Raw genomic sequence first — 19,020 nt, forward strand, 5'->3', positions numbered from 1 at the left:
TTAGTATACTTTGTAAAAGTTTATTCAAGTTTGCATATATTTAAGTTTTTGAATCACGAAATCTACTTTTGATTGAACTAGAAGAAATTCACATTTATGAATCTGGGTAGATCCAGGCTGATGACCACTATCTTAAAACTTGGGAAATTTGCTTAAGTCTTTCCTAAAGGTAAAGTGTAATGTAGTGACTAAAAGGCCAAAAGACCCTAGTCAAATTTTTAAAAGCTGGAACCAAAGAACAAAAACAAAATACATGAGAACAGTCTGTGACAGTCTTAGTATAAGTATAATGGGATAAAAGAACTAAATTTAGTGAATGCTTTACCTCTGTGAAGTTTGATTGGACAAGAAAAGTCAGAATCAAAAGGATCATCCTCTCCAGATGCCAGTTTCAGGGCAAGCTCCAATTCAACACACTCAAACACATACAGAGAAGGAATAAGGTCGGCCCTGCAATCCCAAGACTTTTCTGACTATAAAAAAAAAAGCATTGTAATTTTAGTTTTTCATATTCATTTGAAAATGTACACAATTAAAAACTGAATTAAAAAGCTGCATCAAATAGTGCTGTCAAATTCTTAAACCTACTCCCTTTTCTGACAGGGCCTTGTTATTCTTACAAGAGAAAAAAAACCAGTCTCTCCTCTTTTAGAAAGATGTAAATAAACAAGTTTAGACAAGAGCCAATGCAGGGATTCAAAGGTTCTTTATATCTGTCACCGAAGACTGAAATTTAGAGTTCAGAAAGAAATATGTAGGTTGTTGGGACAATTAAGTTGGGTACCTTCTAACTTCTACTCATTTAAATTTTTAAGTACGCTTCAATTGTTTAATTCCAAATTATAAAGAAGTGTCAGATAGAAACTAAAATTCCTCATGTACTAAGCATTCGTACTGGTCCGGGAAGTATACAGGGTATTAGAGATACAAATATACCCACACTAGCCTGACTTACTGTTTGGTCATCTTCTTCTTCCCCTTCCAGCACAACACAGTGATATAGCATTCCTGATTCAGTAGCAATCACTAAGATGTTGGGGACACAGGGTAAGCAGAGTATTGCACAAGCATCATAACCATAGTTATCTTCAGCTGCAGGATGCATGGGTAATGGACCTAATAGCTTTCCGATGTTCCCAGGGCTAAAGAAAGAGGGAAACATATTTGCGTGAAACAATGTTGACAGAAGACAACCATGTCCATCACTTAAAACACTTTTTTGGCTTTGTCTTTCTCCAGCTATCATACCCTGACTAAAAACAGTATATGTCCAATGTCTCCACTTTTTTGCTTTCCCACTTCATTTTCACCATCCTGGTGCTTCTCAACTAAAGCTAATTTTATCCCTGGGATGTTGGCAATGTCTGAAGACATTTTTGGTTGTCACAACTGGGGGACAGAGGGTTAGGAGGTGGATTAAAGATGTCTAGAGTCTAGAAATGCTGCTAAATATTCACCCACAGTACAGTCCCTTACAACAAAGAATATTCAGCTCAAGATATCAATACACAGAGGATGAAAAACCCTGCCCCAAATTTACTGTGGTTTATGCCTCTGCCACTGAAGCTACTCTCTGGCAAAGGTCAATGGGATTCTAGTTGCTAAATCCAAGAGGCACTTAACTCGACCTTCTATTGCAGTTACCACTAACAATGATTGCGTCTTAAAATGCTTATCATTTGTAGCGATTCTTTCTCTGAGTTCTCTTTTCCTACCTCTGAACATACCTTTCTAATGTCCTTTTCTAATTTCTGTCTCTTAAGCATTGTTAGTGCTTATAGCTCTTTTTGAATTTGTCTAGCAGGTCTTCTGGTTTTCACTGGAAGACTCCCACCACACACACACACACACACACACACAAAATATTGGTGCTGTGAGCCCTCTTCTTTTCAAAATACACACTTACGTGACAACGTATTAAACTCTGCCTGGTTTTAATTACTACCTATATTCTGATCACTTCCCATTTTTTCTTCTGAAATGTAGCTTATCCTCAGGGCTTTAGACCCACATATTTAATTGGATTAGACATACATTTACTGAGTGCTAGACGACACCCTGAAGAAACTGACAGTTTAGCTGGGAAAGCAGACATTTAACTAGAATTCTACACCATGTAATAAGTGTAACGAAGCAAGGATTTATAGGGAACAAAGGAATATAGAAAAGTACAAAGAAAGTGAGGTGTGTAAGAAAGATATCAAAAACAAGTAAGATCAATGGGGAAAAAGTACACTCTGGGAAGGGAAAGTGAACATCCCAAGCTAGGGAGCAGCATATACAAAGTCCTGGAGGCATGGAAGACAAGAAATTAACAGGAAAGAAACTTAGCTTAGCATGATGGGAGACGAAATACAAAGTCTAAGGCAACAGAGCAGTAGTGAGGCAAATGTTCAGGACTTGCTTATGAAGCAGATGGTCTTGCATGCCATGTTCAAGTGCTCAGAGTCTATCTGTTGGGTGAGTGTGCCATCAGAGGTTTAAATCAAGAGTGATGGAGCTTCACTTTACTAAGGTTAATCTGGTAGTGAGCAGTAGTGAGGAGAATTGACATAGAGGGGACCAAAATGGGATTCACGGCAACTGTTTAAGAATGGCCTAGACAGAAAATGATGAAGGTATGAAAAAAGGAAAAGGAAATGGAGAGAAGGATGTATACATTCAAGAAAATTTCATGGTAAAATTAACAGGATTTTGGGACCAGACTAGATATAGGAGGATATGGATGACTTTCAAGTTTGGAGCTAAGGTAACTAAGTAGATCACAGTGTGGACAAATGAGGGCCAAGTGGTGGTGGCGGGGGAAGGGGAAGGGAAGGTAATAATCTTACTACAAAAGCCTCCCAAGAAAGAGATCAAGCGTGGAAGGCAGAGAACACTTCTGTCAAGGAGAATACAATAAGTAGTGAAGCCTCACTATCTATCAAGCTTTTCCATCTTTCTCGTTTTTTATCATTTTGCATACTGTCTTCTCTTGCCTGGAACCACTTCTATTCCTGTTTCTACCTAGTGAATCCTTTAGGTCCAAATTTTTGTATGACCATCTTCTCTTAGTTTTCTAAGAGAGGCAGGCCTAAGCATTTACTCTGTCCCAGTCTCATGGTGCCCTGTGATGCCTTGAGCGTATCACATTGTACTAATTATTAGTTTGCTGTATGACTTTCCAGTAGACCAGAAGCCACAAAACAGGGACCTTGCCTTCAATCTTGTATTCCTGTCTTCTGCCACATTGTGGGCCCTGAATAAATAAGTATCTGAATTGATTTATAAATGAATAAACTACAATGTTCAGCCTTCGGCCTAATGCCTTGCAGTTACAAACTTTCCCAAAATTCTTATCCTCTACTGATTCTAACTTTCACCATGGCAGATGGCTCCTACTTCTTTTGTCTTCTTTCCAGTCTTGTATTTTCAACTGTCCACGAAATATTTCCATTTTATTGTTCTAATACGGTGTCAAATTGACCATTTGTAGTAACAAAATTTCCCCCCAAATTAGCCCTTGCTGACCTCAGTATTTCTGTTAAGGGCCCACTTCCTTATCCAAAGAAAAATGAAGTCTTATTGATCCTTCCTTTGTAGTATTTACTATGTTCACTTCTCCTTTGCATTATAACCATCCTAGTTCAAAACTCCTCTGGATTTTAAGCTAAATTTTACAACATCTTCTTTAAAAGTCTCTCCACTCCAGTCCCTTCTGTAACCAATTATTTTTTCCTTCACCTGGTGAGAAACCATCACTACCTTCCTACTACCCTATGCCTACAGAAAAGACCCCACATTCCTTAACTAGGTGTTTAACTCTACCATATTTTCCCTGGGCAGGTATTTCTAGCTTTATCATTTAATGCCCCCTACCTATATCCTCTGCTCTAGCCCCAAATGCCTAAACACTGAACTTTTTCTAAAAATTTTTATTATGAAAAAACATTTTAATTAAAATTATTGGGGTGACATTGGTTAATAATAATCACTGAACCCTGAATGACACTTGCATTTGCTTATTTTCATATTCAACTTCATGCGGCCCTTGTAATTAACATGTTCTTACCCTTCCTTGGTGCTTCATCTAATCCTACATTAGATCTTTAATTCCCACATGAAATTAGTGCTTCTCGACGAAAACTTCCTTAACTTCTTCAGTCAAAATGATTTCTTCTTCCTCTGCATTCTTACTCTCTGTGTACCACTAATGTGATATAAGTGATTCTCTTTTCATGTATATGTATGTCTCTTCCCCACAACTGGGACATAAGATAACCAGATTACCATGTCTAACCACTCCCATGATGCCCTGTTCATGTGAGATACATAAAAAATATTTTTTTGGTTAACTATACTTTGTCAAAACAAATCCAGTTTTACCTTAAGTGATTATCCAAGAATTCTACCAAATTTACCCAAATAATATGAATAAATGAAATATCATAAGACCTGTACTAAGTATTTCCAAAATATGCAACTATGACAACCTATACTGGGATACAAGCTAGGCTTTCATTTCAGGTGGGTTACCTCCTCAACTTACCCGTGTAACAGACTAACATATGTAAGGAAAGTCTCCCCATTCTCATATAAGATGTACAATGGGTATGCCACGACTTCATCTTTGCCTTTTTGTCCAAATATATTCTTCGGGACTGCTGCCAATGGCCCAAAGTCAAATGCAACTGCTGTCTCTCCTAGAGATGCGGTATATGCTCTTCTGAAAAGAGATTTAAAACCAACATGTTGAAGACTGGGGGAAAAAAATGGCATAGATGATAGAGGTTTTGTTCATTCCTCTTGCGACCAAATCAAGGTTATAACAGAAACATGGAGCAAACAGCAAGCAAAATCTCCTGGGATCTAGATGAATGGAAGCACTACAACTAGAGAGAAATAAAAAATCTTGCAACGGTAGAAGGTAGGAGGGAGCGAAGACATGAGGCTGCCCGCTCCGAGAGGCTGAATGGGACAGGGGCTGTGGAAGCTGGCAGCTACAAATACCTCTTAAAGGGGGAGTGTACGCAAGCGGACATTTGCGACAGTGGACGTGCTTGTTCTGAGTACCATCGCCGGCTGCTCGGGGGGCTTCAGGGACTTACAAGGGAACACTGAGTTGTCCGAGTAAGGGCCAGAGGCGAAGCTCTCTTCCAGGCAGAAGTGCTGGTGGTATCCATTGTTCCTCTGTGGAGCCCTCTGTTCTCCCAGTTTGCAGACGCAGCTCCGCCATAGCAGAGAACATGTCATCAAACTAGATAACAGAGGTCCCCTTCGCCCAGAGGATTCCCTGAAACCCCGCCTCCCCTACTCGTGGCCCTTCCCAAGCCACATCCAGGTGTGTCCTCCACAAGTCAGGTGCTCCTTGATGAGCTACATCTAGACTCAACACTGGTGGCAGCTGGCCTTGGTTTCTGATATGGCCTTTTGAGGCAACTATGAAGCACAGCATCTGTGGATTGCTTGCTGAATCTTAACACATGGCCCCGGAGGGACACAGACTGGGGCTAAATTTGGCCTGCAGCTAAACCTCTCTCAGAACTGTGCCACTGGACACCTGCTACACAAAGCCACACTAATAAGACTGGGAGACTTAGGAGCTTTGCTTAGTACATAGAAAAAGACACTGAAAGGAAGCCAAAATGGGAAGACAAAGAAGCAGAAACCATATGAGAGAACAGAACAGAGACTCAGGGATAATGAAGTCAAGCAATCTAACGGATGCAGAGTTTAAAACACTGGTTATAAAGATGCTCAATGAACTTAGAGGAAGTACATAGATGAACTCAGTGAACTTTAACAAAGAGATAAAAAACATAAAAATGGAAATGGAAATCATAAAAAAGGACCAGTCAGAAATGAAGAACACATTATCTGAGACGAAGAGTATATTAGAGGGAATCAACAGAGTGGATAAAGAAGAGGATCGAACCACCGATATAGAGGATGGGGAAGCCAAGGATACTTAATCAGAATGGTAAGAAAAAAGAAGACAAGATTATAATAATTTAAGGAGCCTATGGGACACTATTAAATGTAAAAATATTTGTGTCATAGGGGTACCTGAAGGAAAATAAGATGTTGAAGAGCTAGTTGAAGAAATAATGATGGAAAACTTCCCTTACCTAGTGAAGGAAATAGACATACAACCCCATGAAGCTCAGAGAGTCTCAAAAAAGATGAACCCAAAGAGGCCCACACCAGGACACCTCATAATTAAAATGCCAACGGTTAAATACAAAGAGAGCATCTTAAAAGCAGCAAGAGAAAATCAGCTGGTTACCTACAAAGGAGCACCCATAAGACTGGCAGCTGATTTCTCAAAAGAAACTATACAGGACAGAAGGGCTTGGAATAAAATATTCAATGTGATGAAAACTCAGGATCGACAATCAACAATACTTTATCCAGTAAAGCTATCATTTAGAGTTGAAGGACAGATAAAGGGCTTCCCAGACAAAAATAAACTAAAGGAATTCATCAATGCCAAGCCGGTATTACAGGAAATGTTGGAGAGACTTCTTTAAGGAGAAAAAACATGTATCAGAAACAGAAATAAAGAATGGTATTCATAGCAACAAGTACCTGAAATAGAAAATAATTAAGTGCTCTAACCAAAAGATAGAGTGGCTGAATGGATAAGAAAACAAGACCCCTTCATATGCTACCTACAAGAGACTCACTTTAGATTAAGACACACACAGACTAAAAGGAAGGGGATGGGAAAAGATATTGCCTTGATGGACCTAGAGGGTATTGTGCTTAATGAAGTGAGTCAGATAGAGAAAGACAAGTATCGCATGATTTCATGTACATGTGGAATCTAAAGATCAAAATAACAACAACGGAAAATAAACTCATAGATACAGAGAATATTTAGAGGGATTCTAGATGGGAGGGGGGATTGTGGGGCGGCAAAAAAGAGCAAAAAGAATAAGAAATACAAATAGATAATTACAAAATAGACATAGAGATATAAAGCACAGCATAAAGAAAACAGTTAATAAGGTTGTAAAAAATATGTAAGGGGTAAAAAGGGTACTAGATTTAGTGGAGTCACTGCTTTGAGTTATATAGCTCTCTAATCACTATGCTCTACAACTGTAACTAGTATATTATTGTATGCCAACTATAATTTAAAAAACTCATTGAATTGTACAATGTAAAAACAGGTAACTAATGGTCTATTCTACTTCAATAAAGCCAGAAAAAAAAAAAAAACTAAATTTCCCCACCTCCAAAAACAAAACCAACTTGTTGAAAACAAAAGTAGAATGTCCAATAACAGTAGGTGGGATGGAATTTATAAAGTAAGAAGGCAAAATATTACCATTATGAGAAAGGAATGTAGAACATTGGAAAATTCTCATAAAGTTAAATGAAAGCAGGCCATAAAATTATGTAGTGCTGCTTTAAATGGTTTAAATATAAAGACACACTAACAGTAAAAATATACACATATAAATGTTCATAAACACAAGAAAGAAACACATGAAAACATAAGTAGTTATCCCTGAGCAGTAGGATGCACTCATTCTACAAATATTTACTAAGTATCTACTCCGTGCTAGGCACTGCTGTAGGTTCTGGGAATACATCAGTGAATTAAAAAAAGGCCCTGCCCTCTAGTGATAGAGACCTACAGCAAACAGAGAAGAAATAAATCCATAATACAAAGTCAGAAAATGATGCTATGAAGAAAAATAAAGTAGGGTAAGAGGGTATTGATGGAGGTGCTACTTTAGACCAGGTGGTCTGGGAACTCTGATAAGGAGACATTTGAGAAAATATTTGAAGAAAGTAAGGGAGCAAGTCTGTGGTTATGTAGGGAAGAAGCAGTTGAGGCAGAGTGAAGGACACATGCAAAAGCTCTAAGGAGGGAGGGTGATTGATGTTGTCTCAGGAATGGCAAGAAGGCCAAGGTGGTCGAAGCTGGAGAGCCAGGGCACAGAGGGAAGAATGAAGCTAGAGAGGGGGCAGTAAGGGGGCAGACTTGTAGGCCCTGCAGGGCTACAGTAAAGACTGGGAAATTAATGGTGTGTGAGAACAGGAAAGTAGAACACTCTGATTTATACCAGAAGTATCACTCAGGCTGCCATATTGAGAATAGATTATAGGAGATTACAAAAATGAAAAAAAGATTTCATTTTCTTCTTAATACTTTTTTGTAGTTTTCCTACTTTTCTACAAAAAAAATACATTGCTTTTATAATCAGTAAAGACAAATAATATGATGTTTTCATAATTTTAATATAATGTAATATAACTGGTTATCCAAAAAGATTCATTTAATACAGGTTATTAAATATGGTTAAAATAGAACCACAATTTCATATAGTTGAGAGTCAACATTGTTCTTAGGTATTATAAGTATCTTATCTTAGTTTATCAAATGAAAAGGTATATGGTATTAGGAAGCAAAAATAAGAAATCCAAATATCCAGAATAAAAAAACTGCCTGAGTTAAACTAAAAAATCAAGACAATAAATGGGAACAAATAGACATAAAAATTAGTTTAAAGAGACTTAACTCTCAAGCCATCAACACTTGATTGCAAGTTAATATAATAATATTTCTAATAATCTAATAATGATAGTTGTCGATTAATAAGTATTTACTCTGTGCCAAGACCGATACAAAACACTTTTTATGCATAATTTCATTTATTCAGTATATAATGCTAAGAAATGAGCACTATAATTATTTTTTTAATATTCATGGATAGTTACGGAAATGAGGCTTAGCGTAATTGAATAATGTGCCCAGATGCCACAGTTCTTAACAATTGCATTGCTCTACTGCCTCTCATCTAGGAAATCTTGTTGTCAAAGAGATTGATAAGCTATGGAAACACATAGCAGGGGAAAAGATGGCCTGACACCAGAACAGGATCTATCAACTCCCAGAGGCAGTCATTTCCCCATTGTGGAGACAGAGGTACTGGAATTTCAGAAACTGGTGCTATAAGACATTAAAATCATTTAACTGAAATTTTCAGTTCTGGGGCTATTGAAGAGAATCAAAGTGGTCCTAGATTGATCGCAACCTCTGACTCCTAGCAGAAACAGATGAAAATCCTCTGTGGAGGAATATACTTCAATTCAGGCTCTCAATATTCCCAAACGTTAAGATCAAGTAAACATAAGTTTACAATTAGATATTAGCAATCACAAGAGGAAGCCACCATGATTGTGGGTCAGGAAGAATAACAAATACATATTTAGATCCCCGCCCCACACCCCAAGGACTTCAAAGATTAAAACTGTCAAATATAGAATAGCTATATAGATAATATTCAAAGGAAAAAAGGTTAGAAAAACAAAAATAAACAAGACTATTAGATATGGCCACCACAGAGACATGAAAGAATTAAATGGAACGTATAGAAATATTGCTACCAAAAGCTTCACTCTATGTGCACATACTGTGGGTGATCGTGTGTGGTAATCAACAGAAAGACTGATCAGGAGGCCAGAGGCATGGGGTTTGTGAGTTCAGAGTGATTCTGTTAGTGGTCAAAGTAGTCAGGAACTTGCCCGTAGTGGGTAAGAAAGCATAAAAAAGCCCGAGTCACAGAAGAATCAGAAGGATAACTGATATTCCATGCCAGGTTCTGGGATATTAGATGCTGGTCTGGGAGTTCAGCAATCTTCCTATCTATATTGAGTGAACAGTGGGTAGACCTCAAGCCTAACACTCTTACCTTCCACCTTTTCTGTACTTTTACAATGTTATATTTATTCTCTTATTCAAGATACAACATGGAATCAGTTTCAGCCACTCACATTTTAGAACTTTCTTGAAAAAAAATCAAGCTAATTAATAGTTACAGTGACATTCAGATTTGTAACTTATTACTTACATTGCTTATTTCTCATAATACCAAAAGCATGCTAAAGTCACCTCTAGAAGACCTTGCAATCTCTGGAAAAATTGCATTATAATCCCAATAAACTGACTTAAAAAGCATTTGTCATTATACAAATACAAACTTACCCTTTACTGAGTAGTAGACTTTCCTCTTCTGCTTCTGAAAGTATGATGACCTTAATGGGTGTCTGGGGCTCACGAAGAGAGTAAATTCTAGCAATCAAAAGAGAAGAAAGCCAGCACTTAAAATTTCTTCATTTCCTAAGATTGTTCTTCCCTCTACAACTAGTCAGTTCTTGAGAATTTTCCTACCAGTTATCACAACCATTTCTTTGCCAAAGATCTTGCCGTTACTGGCAAAGCAGCCTACTTCATTTGTTCTTTAACATTAAAGTTTTCTTGGGACCTTAAGAAATATTCTCTATCCTTACTAAAATTTTTTATTAGCCTACTCCATACCACTGCACCTGTTCCTTCCATCTTAAGTCCTTAGCCATACTTACCTTATCTAGTAATCTCACTACTGCCCCTAAGTTTGCCAGCTTCCCTTCAATTATACCCACCTTTCCCTGCCTGTGATACACCAATCTCATTAGAGAAGGAACCGTATCTCACTATTCTGGCCAGTAGTGACATTTAGCCTGCACTCTATACATGTTTTTGTTATATAAAGACACAATAAGTCATTCCTATTTTCCCAAGTATAACACCGAAAAAAAATTTTTCCTCAAAGTCATTTTAATTGAAAATAACTTAAATTTTCACAGGATATATGGCTACTGTTAAAAGGAGAATTTTCTAAAGGCCAGTAATATTATTATTAAAAATCCAATGTCCTTTGTAAAGTCTTCATCAAATTAATCACTCATTTTGTCTGCCTCACTAAGAATTTTTAAACTTAGTTTGTTCCATTATCAAGAAAATGTCATTTAATAAATGTTTTTAATGAAAATCTGATACAAATGAATACACATTCATGTGGCCTAACTAGCTGCTTATAGCATTATTGAGTTCAAAATACACATACGTACTAGATATACGTTGTAGTGGGGAACAGTGAAAGAAAAAGTAAATGCAAGAGGGCGCTGAGTGGGAATTTGTTATTGCCCTGAAATAGTAAACAGGGTCCACAGCTCATGAAAAGAGAAGTGTTAAATATCCCATATCTTAAAAAGAACCTTTAATAACTGAGGCCAGATACCTCCTTTAGGGCTTAAGAGAGGAAGACTTACATATACTCTGTTTCCCACCATCTCCTTTTCCAGCATGTATGAAAAGAAAGACTACAAGAGGGTGTTGAGTCCTTAGGAATACATACAGTATAATGTTTGTAATGGGAGGGTATTCCCTCCTTCTTTTTTAATCCCCAACTCCAAAGCCAAATGGATAGACAGAAAAGGCTCTAAGAGAAACACACAGCCAGATTCAGGGGTGCCTATAATAAGGTGAGATGGGTATCTCATCTCTGAGCTGAATGCCAGATGTGTTGCAGAAAACCACAGACCACAAAGGTAAGAGAATTCTTCAGTGAACCTGACATGCCATATCCTAGGGTTGGGAGCACGTGAACACTATATGGTATCTTCTTCTTATATGGAAATTTCTGAAGGAGGGAGGCTGGAGCAGCATAAGAAAGGACAATGTATATAGTATGCTCAGTTCTCTGCGGCCCTTAGAGGGCAGAAAAAAGGACCTCAGCGGTTACCATAGCTCCATATGAAAGACTACAATGGTTAAGTTAGGAAGGGAGGAGATACCAAGTTTGGGGATACTCCATCTTGAGAGAGGGTTCAGGGCACAGATAGCTGATAAAGCCAATGGGAAACAGAGCTCCTCAAAGATGGAGAGAGTTGGAGGCTAAACGCTGCCCCTGAAAACATACACGCACCATCTGTGCAGAGACTACCACATCAACAAAGGCCACCAGTAGCAGATGGAACTAGATTAAGCCAGGATCAGGGATATATCACCCCTTGCCCCATCACTGACAAACAACCAGATAGGTAAGATGTCTGCCTCAGCTATCTCACTCTCCCTACTCCCATTATCAAGGAGTTAGACCCAGAGGAAGGAGGAGGTAGCCCCTCTCCTGATACTTCACCCCCTACCTCAAGATGCTGAGACAGAAAGAAGAGTCAGAGAGCAGATTATGCCCTCTCCACTCATTTCAGATGCCTCAAGGTCTGACCTGTGATAGGGCCAGGATATAGTTTGAAATAGATTTGAGATCAAGATTTTAAACTGGACAGATTAAGTTTTTATAACTAAGTAACTAGAAAGCTATGAGATCTACGTAAGATGCCATTAAGGGATCAAGCATTCAGCAGAGAAGGAAGATCTGGTAGAGCACAGTCAAAATCACTAATTAGGAAAAATAAAACTGTAGGTATTTGTATCTCAGTTATTTGGGTCTCTCCATAAACTTTTTATATAAGGTAGATCCAGAAAGTTAACTGATAACAGAAATCTCTGTAGAATTAGAGCATTTAATCACAGAGTGCAAAACTTGGAAGGGGCTTTAGAAATTATCAAATCAAACCTGCTCATTTTACAAATTGGAAACTGAAGTTCCCCTAAAAAGAAGTTTAAGATCTCAAAGACAGGGCAGCTACTTTTGGTTCAGGGCCATCTTGCACCTAAGATAGAAAGATGGTAGCTATGAAGAAGATGAAAAAGTCGCTGGAGTCGATCAACTCTAGACTTCAACTAGTTATAAATTGTGGAAAGTAGTGCTGGGGTATAAGCAAACTCTGAAAATGATCAGACAAGGCAAAGAGAAACTGGTTATCCTTGCCAACAATGGCCCAGCCTTAAGGAAATCTGAAATAGAGTACTATGCTATGTTGGCCAAGACATGTCCAGTACTACAGTGGCAATAATACTGAACTGGGCACAGCATGTGGAAAATACAAGAGTATGCACTCTGGCTATCATTGATCCAGGTGACTGTGATAACATTAGAAGCATGCCAGAACTGACTGGTGAAAAGTAAATCATGCAAATTTTTTAAATAAAACTGGCCAGAGCTCGTTTTAAAAAAAAGATCTCAAAAACATGAGCCTTGGGATAAGAATTCAAATCTCTCAATTCCTAATTACAGTCTCTTTCCCCTATACTACATTACCTCCAAAATAGAAACACAATGTAAAGAAAGATTATTTTAATAATATTTATAGGTCAGATTAGGAAAGGAGAGACTGGAGTCAGGAAGACTAGTTGAGAGGGAATAGCTGTAATTAAGGAATGTAAGTTAGGACATTCTTAAATGATTGAGAATATGTTACAACAGCCATCGGATAAAGCATTGCAACATCCAAGGACCCGTTTAGTGGTACCTTGAACTATTAACTAGGAAACAGAACCTCCCCGACACAAAGCTGTAAGACATAAAAATAAAATTTACCTTATTACGTTGTCTGATGTTAACAGCACTATGTGAGGATCTAGCATTTCACTTGGATACCAGGCAGCATGCTTTAGAGTCAGAGAAGTAGAACTGGTGAAAAATCTCTCAGCAATTGGAGTGGTACTAAAATAAAGACAACAATTTTCCAAAAACATTTTGTAGAACTTGGATGAAAAACCTTCTAAAGGAAAATCTATTTTAACACTCTCTGCTCTTCTTTCCTTCAAGTATCTTTCTCTTAAGTCCTGCTGTGAGAGCATTCAAAGCATCAGAGCATTCAGATCATTCGATATCAAAGAATCAAAATTAAAGTATTTTCTAAATTGCAGAGTATTTTATACTGTACTTTACAAGTGATTTTAGATATAGTATCTTATTTGATTCTTTTAGTAACATGGTAAGGAAACAACAAGGGCAGATATTATCATTCCTGTTTTGAAAGTAAGGAACCATTGTAAGGGGACCAAATCTATAAATTATGGAGCTATGGAGGTGGTGGGTTTCTACCTTATATTCTTTTCAGTAGATGTTTCAGACTCTCACTTTTCTGGATTTGTTGGAAAAGAAAGTAATATAAAAACAAAACTCAGCTGAACTTATGAGCAAAATGTCTGTCTCACTTTTAAAAAATCTTATTTCTACCTACTTGAAAAATGGCCTGAATTCCAATGAGAACAATGTGATAAGTCAGACAGAATAAAAGTATAATCACATGTATACTATAAACATTACTATCACAAGAAACCAATATGCAGACCTTCTGGAGTCCTCACAGTAAACCCACCTTAAGAACTATTGGTTTTCAACAATTTTCTGCTTGTATTACAAATTATACACATAAACACCAAATGGAAATACAACTTACCTACAATTCACTGTTGATTTTCCACCTTCAAATTCAGAATTCTTCCCCCATCTTTTAGGTAATTCTAATACCATAAGTCCTTTTATTCCTATAAGTGCTACATGATGTTGTGTTGGACTTAATAAGACTTGATAGATTTCAAACAGGGGTGGATTTATGCAAAGCAATGTCTGAAATTAAAGCAAACTAGTCAAAATAGTTAATTTTAATGTAAATATAAGTGTCAGTCACTTGAAAGCACAGTACTGCTTTAGTTTCCCATAATTGTAGGATAATGAAGCATTCTGGATAATTATCAACACTTGGGCCATTAACTAAAGAAATACTTTAACCATTTTAATTAGAATGTTATATAAAATGCATCAAATTTCCCTACCTTGATAAATACTACACATAATTTCCCTTTTATGATCACGTTCCAGCCTACTGCTTCAATCTCAACTCTCCACCATTCCCCACTTGCTCTTTATACTCCAATCAGATCAACTTGTACTTCTGGATAATTATTATGCTTAATTATTCTGGATAATTGCTATGTCTCTATGTCTTTGCATAACTGTCCTTCATTTTCCTTTTTTTAGCAGGCTAAAACATTGTTGGAGACTCAGCTTCTATGTACTTTCCTCCAAAGAAAACATCCCTGATCTTCTGGTCAGGGATAAATGCATCTTTTCTGCACTCTTATAGCACACTCTGGACAATTCTACTATAATTCTTATCACCCTGCATTCTAATTATCCTTTTACTTGCTCATCCCACACAACTATAAATTACCTGTATGAATTATTTATGAATCTGTGTTCTTCCTCTCTGTATCTTTAACATAGTATGTGGCATATTGCTGACTCACTCTCAACATATATTTTAGTGAACAAATGAGGAGCTCAGAAATATTAAACATAATTTCTACATTATATAAAAATAGTACAATAAGATAGAGAATGGCTTCAAGAACTTCTGCAGCAAGTAAAATGGTGCTTTACCTATGCAGATTTAATATGTAACAGTGTTTGTCTCAGTGTCGTATGCCCTAAAAAAAAATTCACTTCTGCTATTGGTACTTCCTATTTTTTCTCATGATCATGTCAAGTTCCCATTTTCATTTCTTTCTACTTTCAGTAATAAACCATGAAACTGCCAATACATTGCTTATTTTTATGTATGGAGAATCACCCTAAGCCAAAATCCTTTTAGATAAGACTGTTCTGAATATGAGATTTCTATTAATTGTTACTGATGTCTATAACACTTTTTTTTGTTTTTTTAGCTGTCCTTTGCTGATTCTAATCAAATTGTTTTTTCTTCTGTCAGTGGTTCTTTCCTTCTTTTCCCTATCTTCTCAACTGCTGATTTTCTATTTGATTTTGACAGTCTCTCTCAAATCAGAGGCCGCCTTTCTTCTGCTATACATACAATCCAATTACCTTAAATCCCTTGTGATAATCACAAGATTTAGGGTTTTGTTTTGAAGTCACTATTCATGCTTTCATTAACGTTTAAAGTTGCAACTCATGCTAAGCTGCATTCTTGCCTATCTCTGAGTTTTTGATATTCTGCAGGATTGATAGTCATTCAGATAGTCGCCAAAATTTACTGAGAGCTTATATTTTTCAGGCACTCGGTGAAGTGTTGGAGATAGGAAAAAAAAAAAGTAAGTCAGACACAGCTCCTGCCTTAATGTTTAGAAAAGCAGATAATAAATAAACAAATATGAATAATTTAATCATGACTATGCTGAATGCTGCACAGCAATGTAGGGTGCTAGTGAAATAATGTGTGCTGAGCATCTGATAATTACTCTTGTAAACTGAAATTTTAAAGTAGACTGTAGACTTGTGACCTATTTTCAAAACTGCAAAAATATAGCTAGCACCTTTTAAAATTCAAATAATTTCTCATTAACAAGAATCAGACAGTGGCACACAATAGATGTCATGTGTTAGAATGGGTACCAAGTCTTTACATTTTTAATCTTTAAGAGAATCGGTTTATTACAAATAAATGTTTCCATAAAGCAATGTTTGATTACAGCAAGTCTGGAATACTTTCTGATCTTACCCATTTTCACATGTTGTTGGCTTATCAAGAAAAAACAAAAACAAAAATCTCTTCCAACTTTGGGGATGGCTTACTTTTCTAAAAAGGAAAAGAATTAACGGGATTCCTCCTCCACTTCAGGATCAAAACTTGGTGCTTTCAAATCTACTACCTGACTTGAAGCTCATAACAAACCTAAGTTAGGATTATCTTTATTGTTTTATAAATGTCACGTCATGAATGAGGTTTCTTAGGACAACCTACTAAAAACAGCGACTGCACCCATACTCTCTATCTCCTCCTGCCTTGTTTTTCTCCAGAGCACTTGCATCACTGATCTGTTGCTGATTGATTATTCATTCCGTGGTCCTTCTCTTCCTCTGGCCCCAAGAACCTCAAGCACCTTGAGAGCATGAGTTCCTATAACTGTGTCTGGCACAGTGTCCAGGTCAATAAACATCTGCTGAAGGAATGAAATACGCAAAGAGGCTACAAAAGGTTATAGGGCCAAGCGAGAGCAGAATGAAAATAAAAAATAAGCGAGACTTTTCCACTCGGAGTTGGACGTCCCTCAAAGAATGTCTGCTTACACTTGGGCACCACACCTACTAGAAGACGAAAAACAGCCAGAATGGGGAGGGAACAACAAAAAATATTAGCTCAGATCCCAGCCGAGGGGCGTTTACAAGATTAGCTTGGCCGTACCTTGTACTGGGAAAGGAAGGGCTCCTCACCCGTGCCGCTGAGGCCCCGAAGGCGAACAACTGAGAAAGAACTGCCTTGTTCGTCCCACAAGAAGAGTTCTCCGCCGAGGCCTAAGACTAGGTTTCTCGTCAGCAACTGCGGCAGCAGCGGCAGTGATGAAGAAGCTGGTTTCTCGCCCTTGGCTGGGCTCTGGTTTTTCAGTCCTTCCCGGAGTCGCAAAAACACAACGTGGTTAGGAAGCCAGGTCTGCCAGAGCTCACCGTCGGCCGACAGTCCCTCGGCGGCCGCCATCTTGTCCCAACTGCTCTCTTCACTGCACTTGCTCAGCCCGCCGCTGAGCTCAGCCAATCCGCGGCCAGCCGTCCACCGCTTCTGCCAATCATCAAGCAGGAAGCCCGGAAGCAAGAGCTAGAGCTAGGGGCGGGGCGAAGGTGAGGCCACCACCCAGGCAGTGGCATCGTCGCCGGTGAAAAAGCCAATCACCAAACATTTATTCTGAAGCCAAAAGGGGCGAGACGAGGTCAACAGACCATTGCCTGCTTAGAGAAAGTTTTAGTACCGCGTGAAGTCTAGAACCTGGCGAAAAACCTGACACCTGTGTATCCGATAGCTTATTGGACACCTACACCTTAGGTAAACCTAGGAATTCAAAACCTTCCCTCAAGACTTACCTCTCTCAATCAGGGTGGGTTAACATCACAAATGTCATTATTTCAGTCACCCATTCTTGGGTTACCCAAATCTTTCTCTGTATTGGGGTGGCCAGTAAGATAACACTTCCCAGGATTCCCTGGCATGTAGTGCGATCTGCACCCCCAAACTAAAACTCCCAGGGTTCTGCGCGACACCCCAGGGGGCGGGGCTTTCTGGGGGCGACTCCTACGGAGAGATGGCGGATCCTTCAGGATCTCGGCACCAGTCGCTGTACAAACCGGTGGGCTCGCCTTCTTGGAAAGAGGCTTTCAGGCAGGTGAGCGTGGGGTTTGAGAAGTCTTGGCTGGGCTGTCACAGGAACCGCATTCCTCCGTGCCTTCGCTTCAGTACAGTCGGGTGAGACAGGTACCGGGAGCGCCTGGCTGGTGGAGGTAGACGTGGGCCTCAGGCCTCCCGCCTGTAGTTCTGGGCCTTGGCCACCGCCCGGCCGCCTCGAGTATTTTCTGGACCCCTGGGTGTGGGATTAGTTCGGGCTGGCCCAGTTCCGGAAGCCTTATTTGTGGATTTGGGTTTATTTTAAATTTGAAGTGTGGTCATTTCCACCCCTCTGCACTCTACAGTGGCAACACCTGCTGTTGTTGCGTAGGTGGGCACCGAGAGAAGCACTTTGTCTACTGGTCTATTGTATACGCACCTTATGTGAGGGAAAAATTATTTTTGTTCAAGAGAGAGCCTCTATTCAGAAGAGCTTCAGTTACTAAGTCTTAGCAGAATTGTACCTCAGTTCTGACCTAGTCTGAACTCAGAATGGTTAGTATTGCCTTGGCCTACAGGAATCCCATAAGTAGAAAGATAATCTGTTGCTAAAAATGACTGTTGACATCATGGTTTCTCAACCTTCCTACTATGGTTTTTCAACCTTCATGGTTTCTCAGCCTTCCTACTGACGTTTTGAAGAAAGCATTCTTTGTTGTGGGGGGCTGTTCTGTGCATTGTAGACTATTTAGCCTCTATCCACTGATACCAGTTGCCCTACAACTAGAGTTATGACAACCGAAAATGTTTCCAGATATTGCCAGATATTCCTTGGGGGACAGACTTGCTCCAAGTTGAGAAACATTGTGTGTAGGAAGGTGGCTACCATAATCTTATCTAGAGCAGCAGGAATTTGGAAGCAATCTAAATGTCCTGTAATAGGACAGTGGATGCTGAGTTGTTATTATCCAAACGTTAAGGAAGCTGGCATTGAAGATAGAACATGAAATATGGTGATATGGAAATACATTAACAAAGCATTGTAATTTCATCTATCTACAAGTAGATAGGACTGGAGGGGACTATGCAAAATTAACAATAGTTAGGATTACAGTTGAAATTGTCTACAAATTTCTTTTAATGTTTTAAGAACTAATCTAAGAATTTTTTTTAATAGAATTGCTTACCTTCCTTCGTCCCCCATCCCCATCTTTCTCATTCTTCCAAGGGATGCCTGGAGAGAAT

General features: G+C 38.6%; 2 protein-coding genes, 1 non-coding gene and 1 pseudogene across 10 annotated transcripts in view; 3 read left to right on the forward strand and 1 right to left on the reverse strand.

The window, feature by feature from the left end:
• The window catches only part of NUP88 (nucleoporin 88), a 30,578-nt gene extending 12,902 nt beyond the window's left edge, over nt 1-17,676 (reverse strand). Inside the window, exons 1-7 of one of the 3 annotated variants that reach the window (XM_011359750.2) lie at nt 17,538-17,676; nt 14,125-14,294; nt 13,257-13,382; nt 9,980-10,066; nt 4,529-4,705; nt 956-1,142; nt 326-473 (exon numbers count right to left, since the gene is read on the reverse strand). In XM_011359750.2, coding sequence (XP_011358052.1) covers nt 326-473; nt 956-1,142; nt 4,529-4,705; nt 9,980-10,066; nt 13,257-13,382; nt 14,125-14,198 — 799 coding nt within the window. In that variant the 5' untranslated portion in view covers nt 14,199-14,294; nt 17,538-17,676. Of the gene's footprint in view, nt 1-325; nt 474-955; nt 1,143-4,528; nt 4,706-9,979; nt 10,067-13,256; nt 13,383-14,124; nt 14,295-16,866; nt 17,242-17,537 lie in introns of those variants that run through there. The other 2 variants (XM_011359749.1, XM_023530420.1) reach the window with 2 other exon arrangements.
• On the forward strand, nt 1,770-1,832 carry LOC111739517. Its single transcript, XR_002780283.1, has one exon. It is a non-coding gene; the product is annotated as a U7 small nuclear RNA (small nuclear RNA).
• LOC111739381 lies at nt 10,095-13,233 on the forward strand (annotated as a pseudogene).
• RPAIN (RPA interacting protein) overlaps nt 17,314-19,020 on the forward strand; it is a 12,652-nt gene continuing 10,945 nt past the window's right edge. For 4 of the 6 annotated variants that reach the window (XR_002780227.1, XM_011359745.2, XM_023530423.1 and 1 more), the window contains exon 1: nt 17,713-17,836. Coding sequence is in view for 3 of the 6 variants with exons in the window: in XM_011359745.2 (XP_011358047.1) it covers nt 17,756-17,836 (81 nt within the window). In the remaining 3 variants the exon portion in view is untranslated. Of the gene's footprint in view, nt 17,552-17,712; nt 17,837-19,020 lie in introns of those variants that run through there. The other 2 variants (XM_011359746.2, XM_011359747.2) reach the window with 2 other exon arrangements.

This window comes from Pteropus vampyrus, unplaced genomic scaffold (genome assembly GCF_000151845.1).
Source record: "Pteropus vampyrus isolate Shadow unplaced genomic scaffold, Pvam_2.0 Scaffold50, whole genome shotgun sequence".
Classification (NCBI taxonomy): Eukaryota; Metazoa; Chordata; class Mammalia; order Chiroptera; family Pteropodidae; genus Pteropus; species Pteropus vampyrus.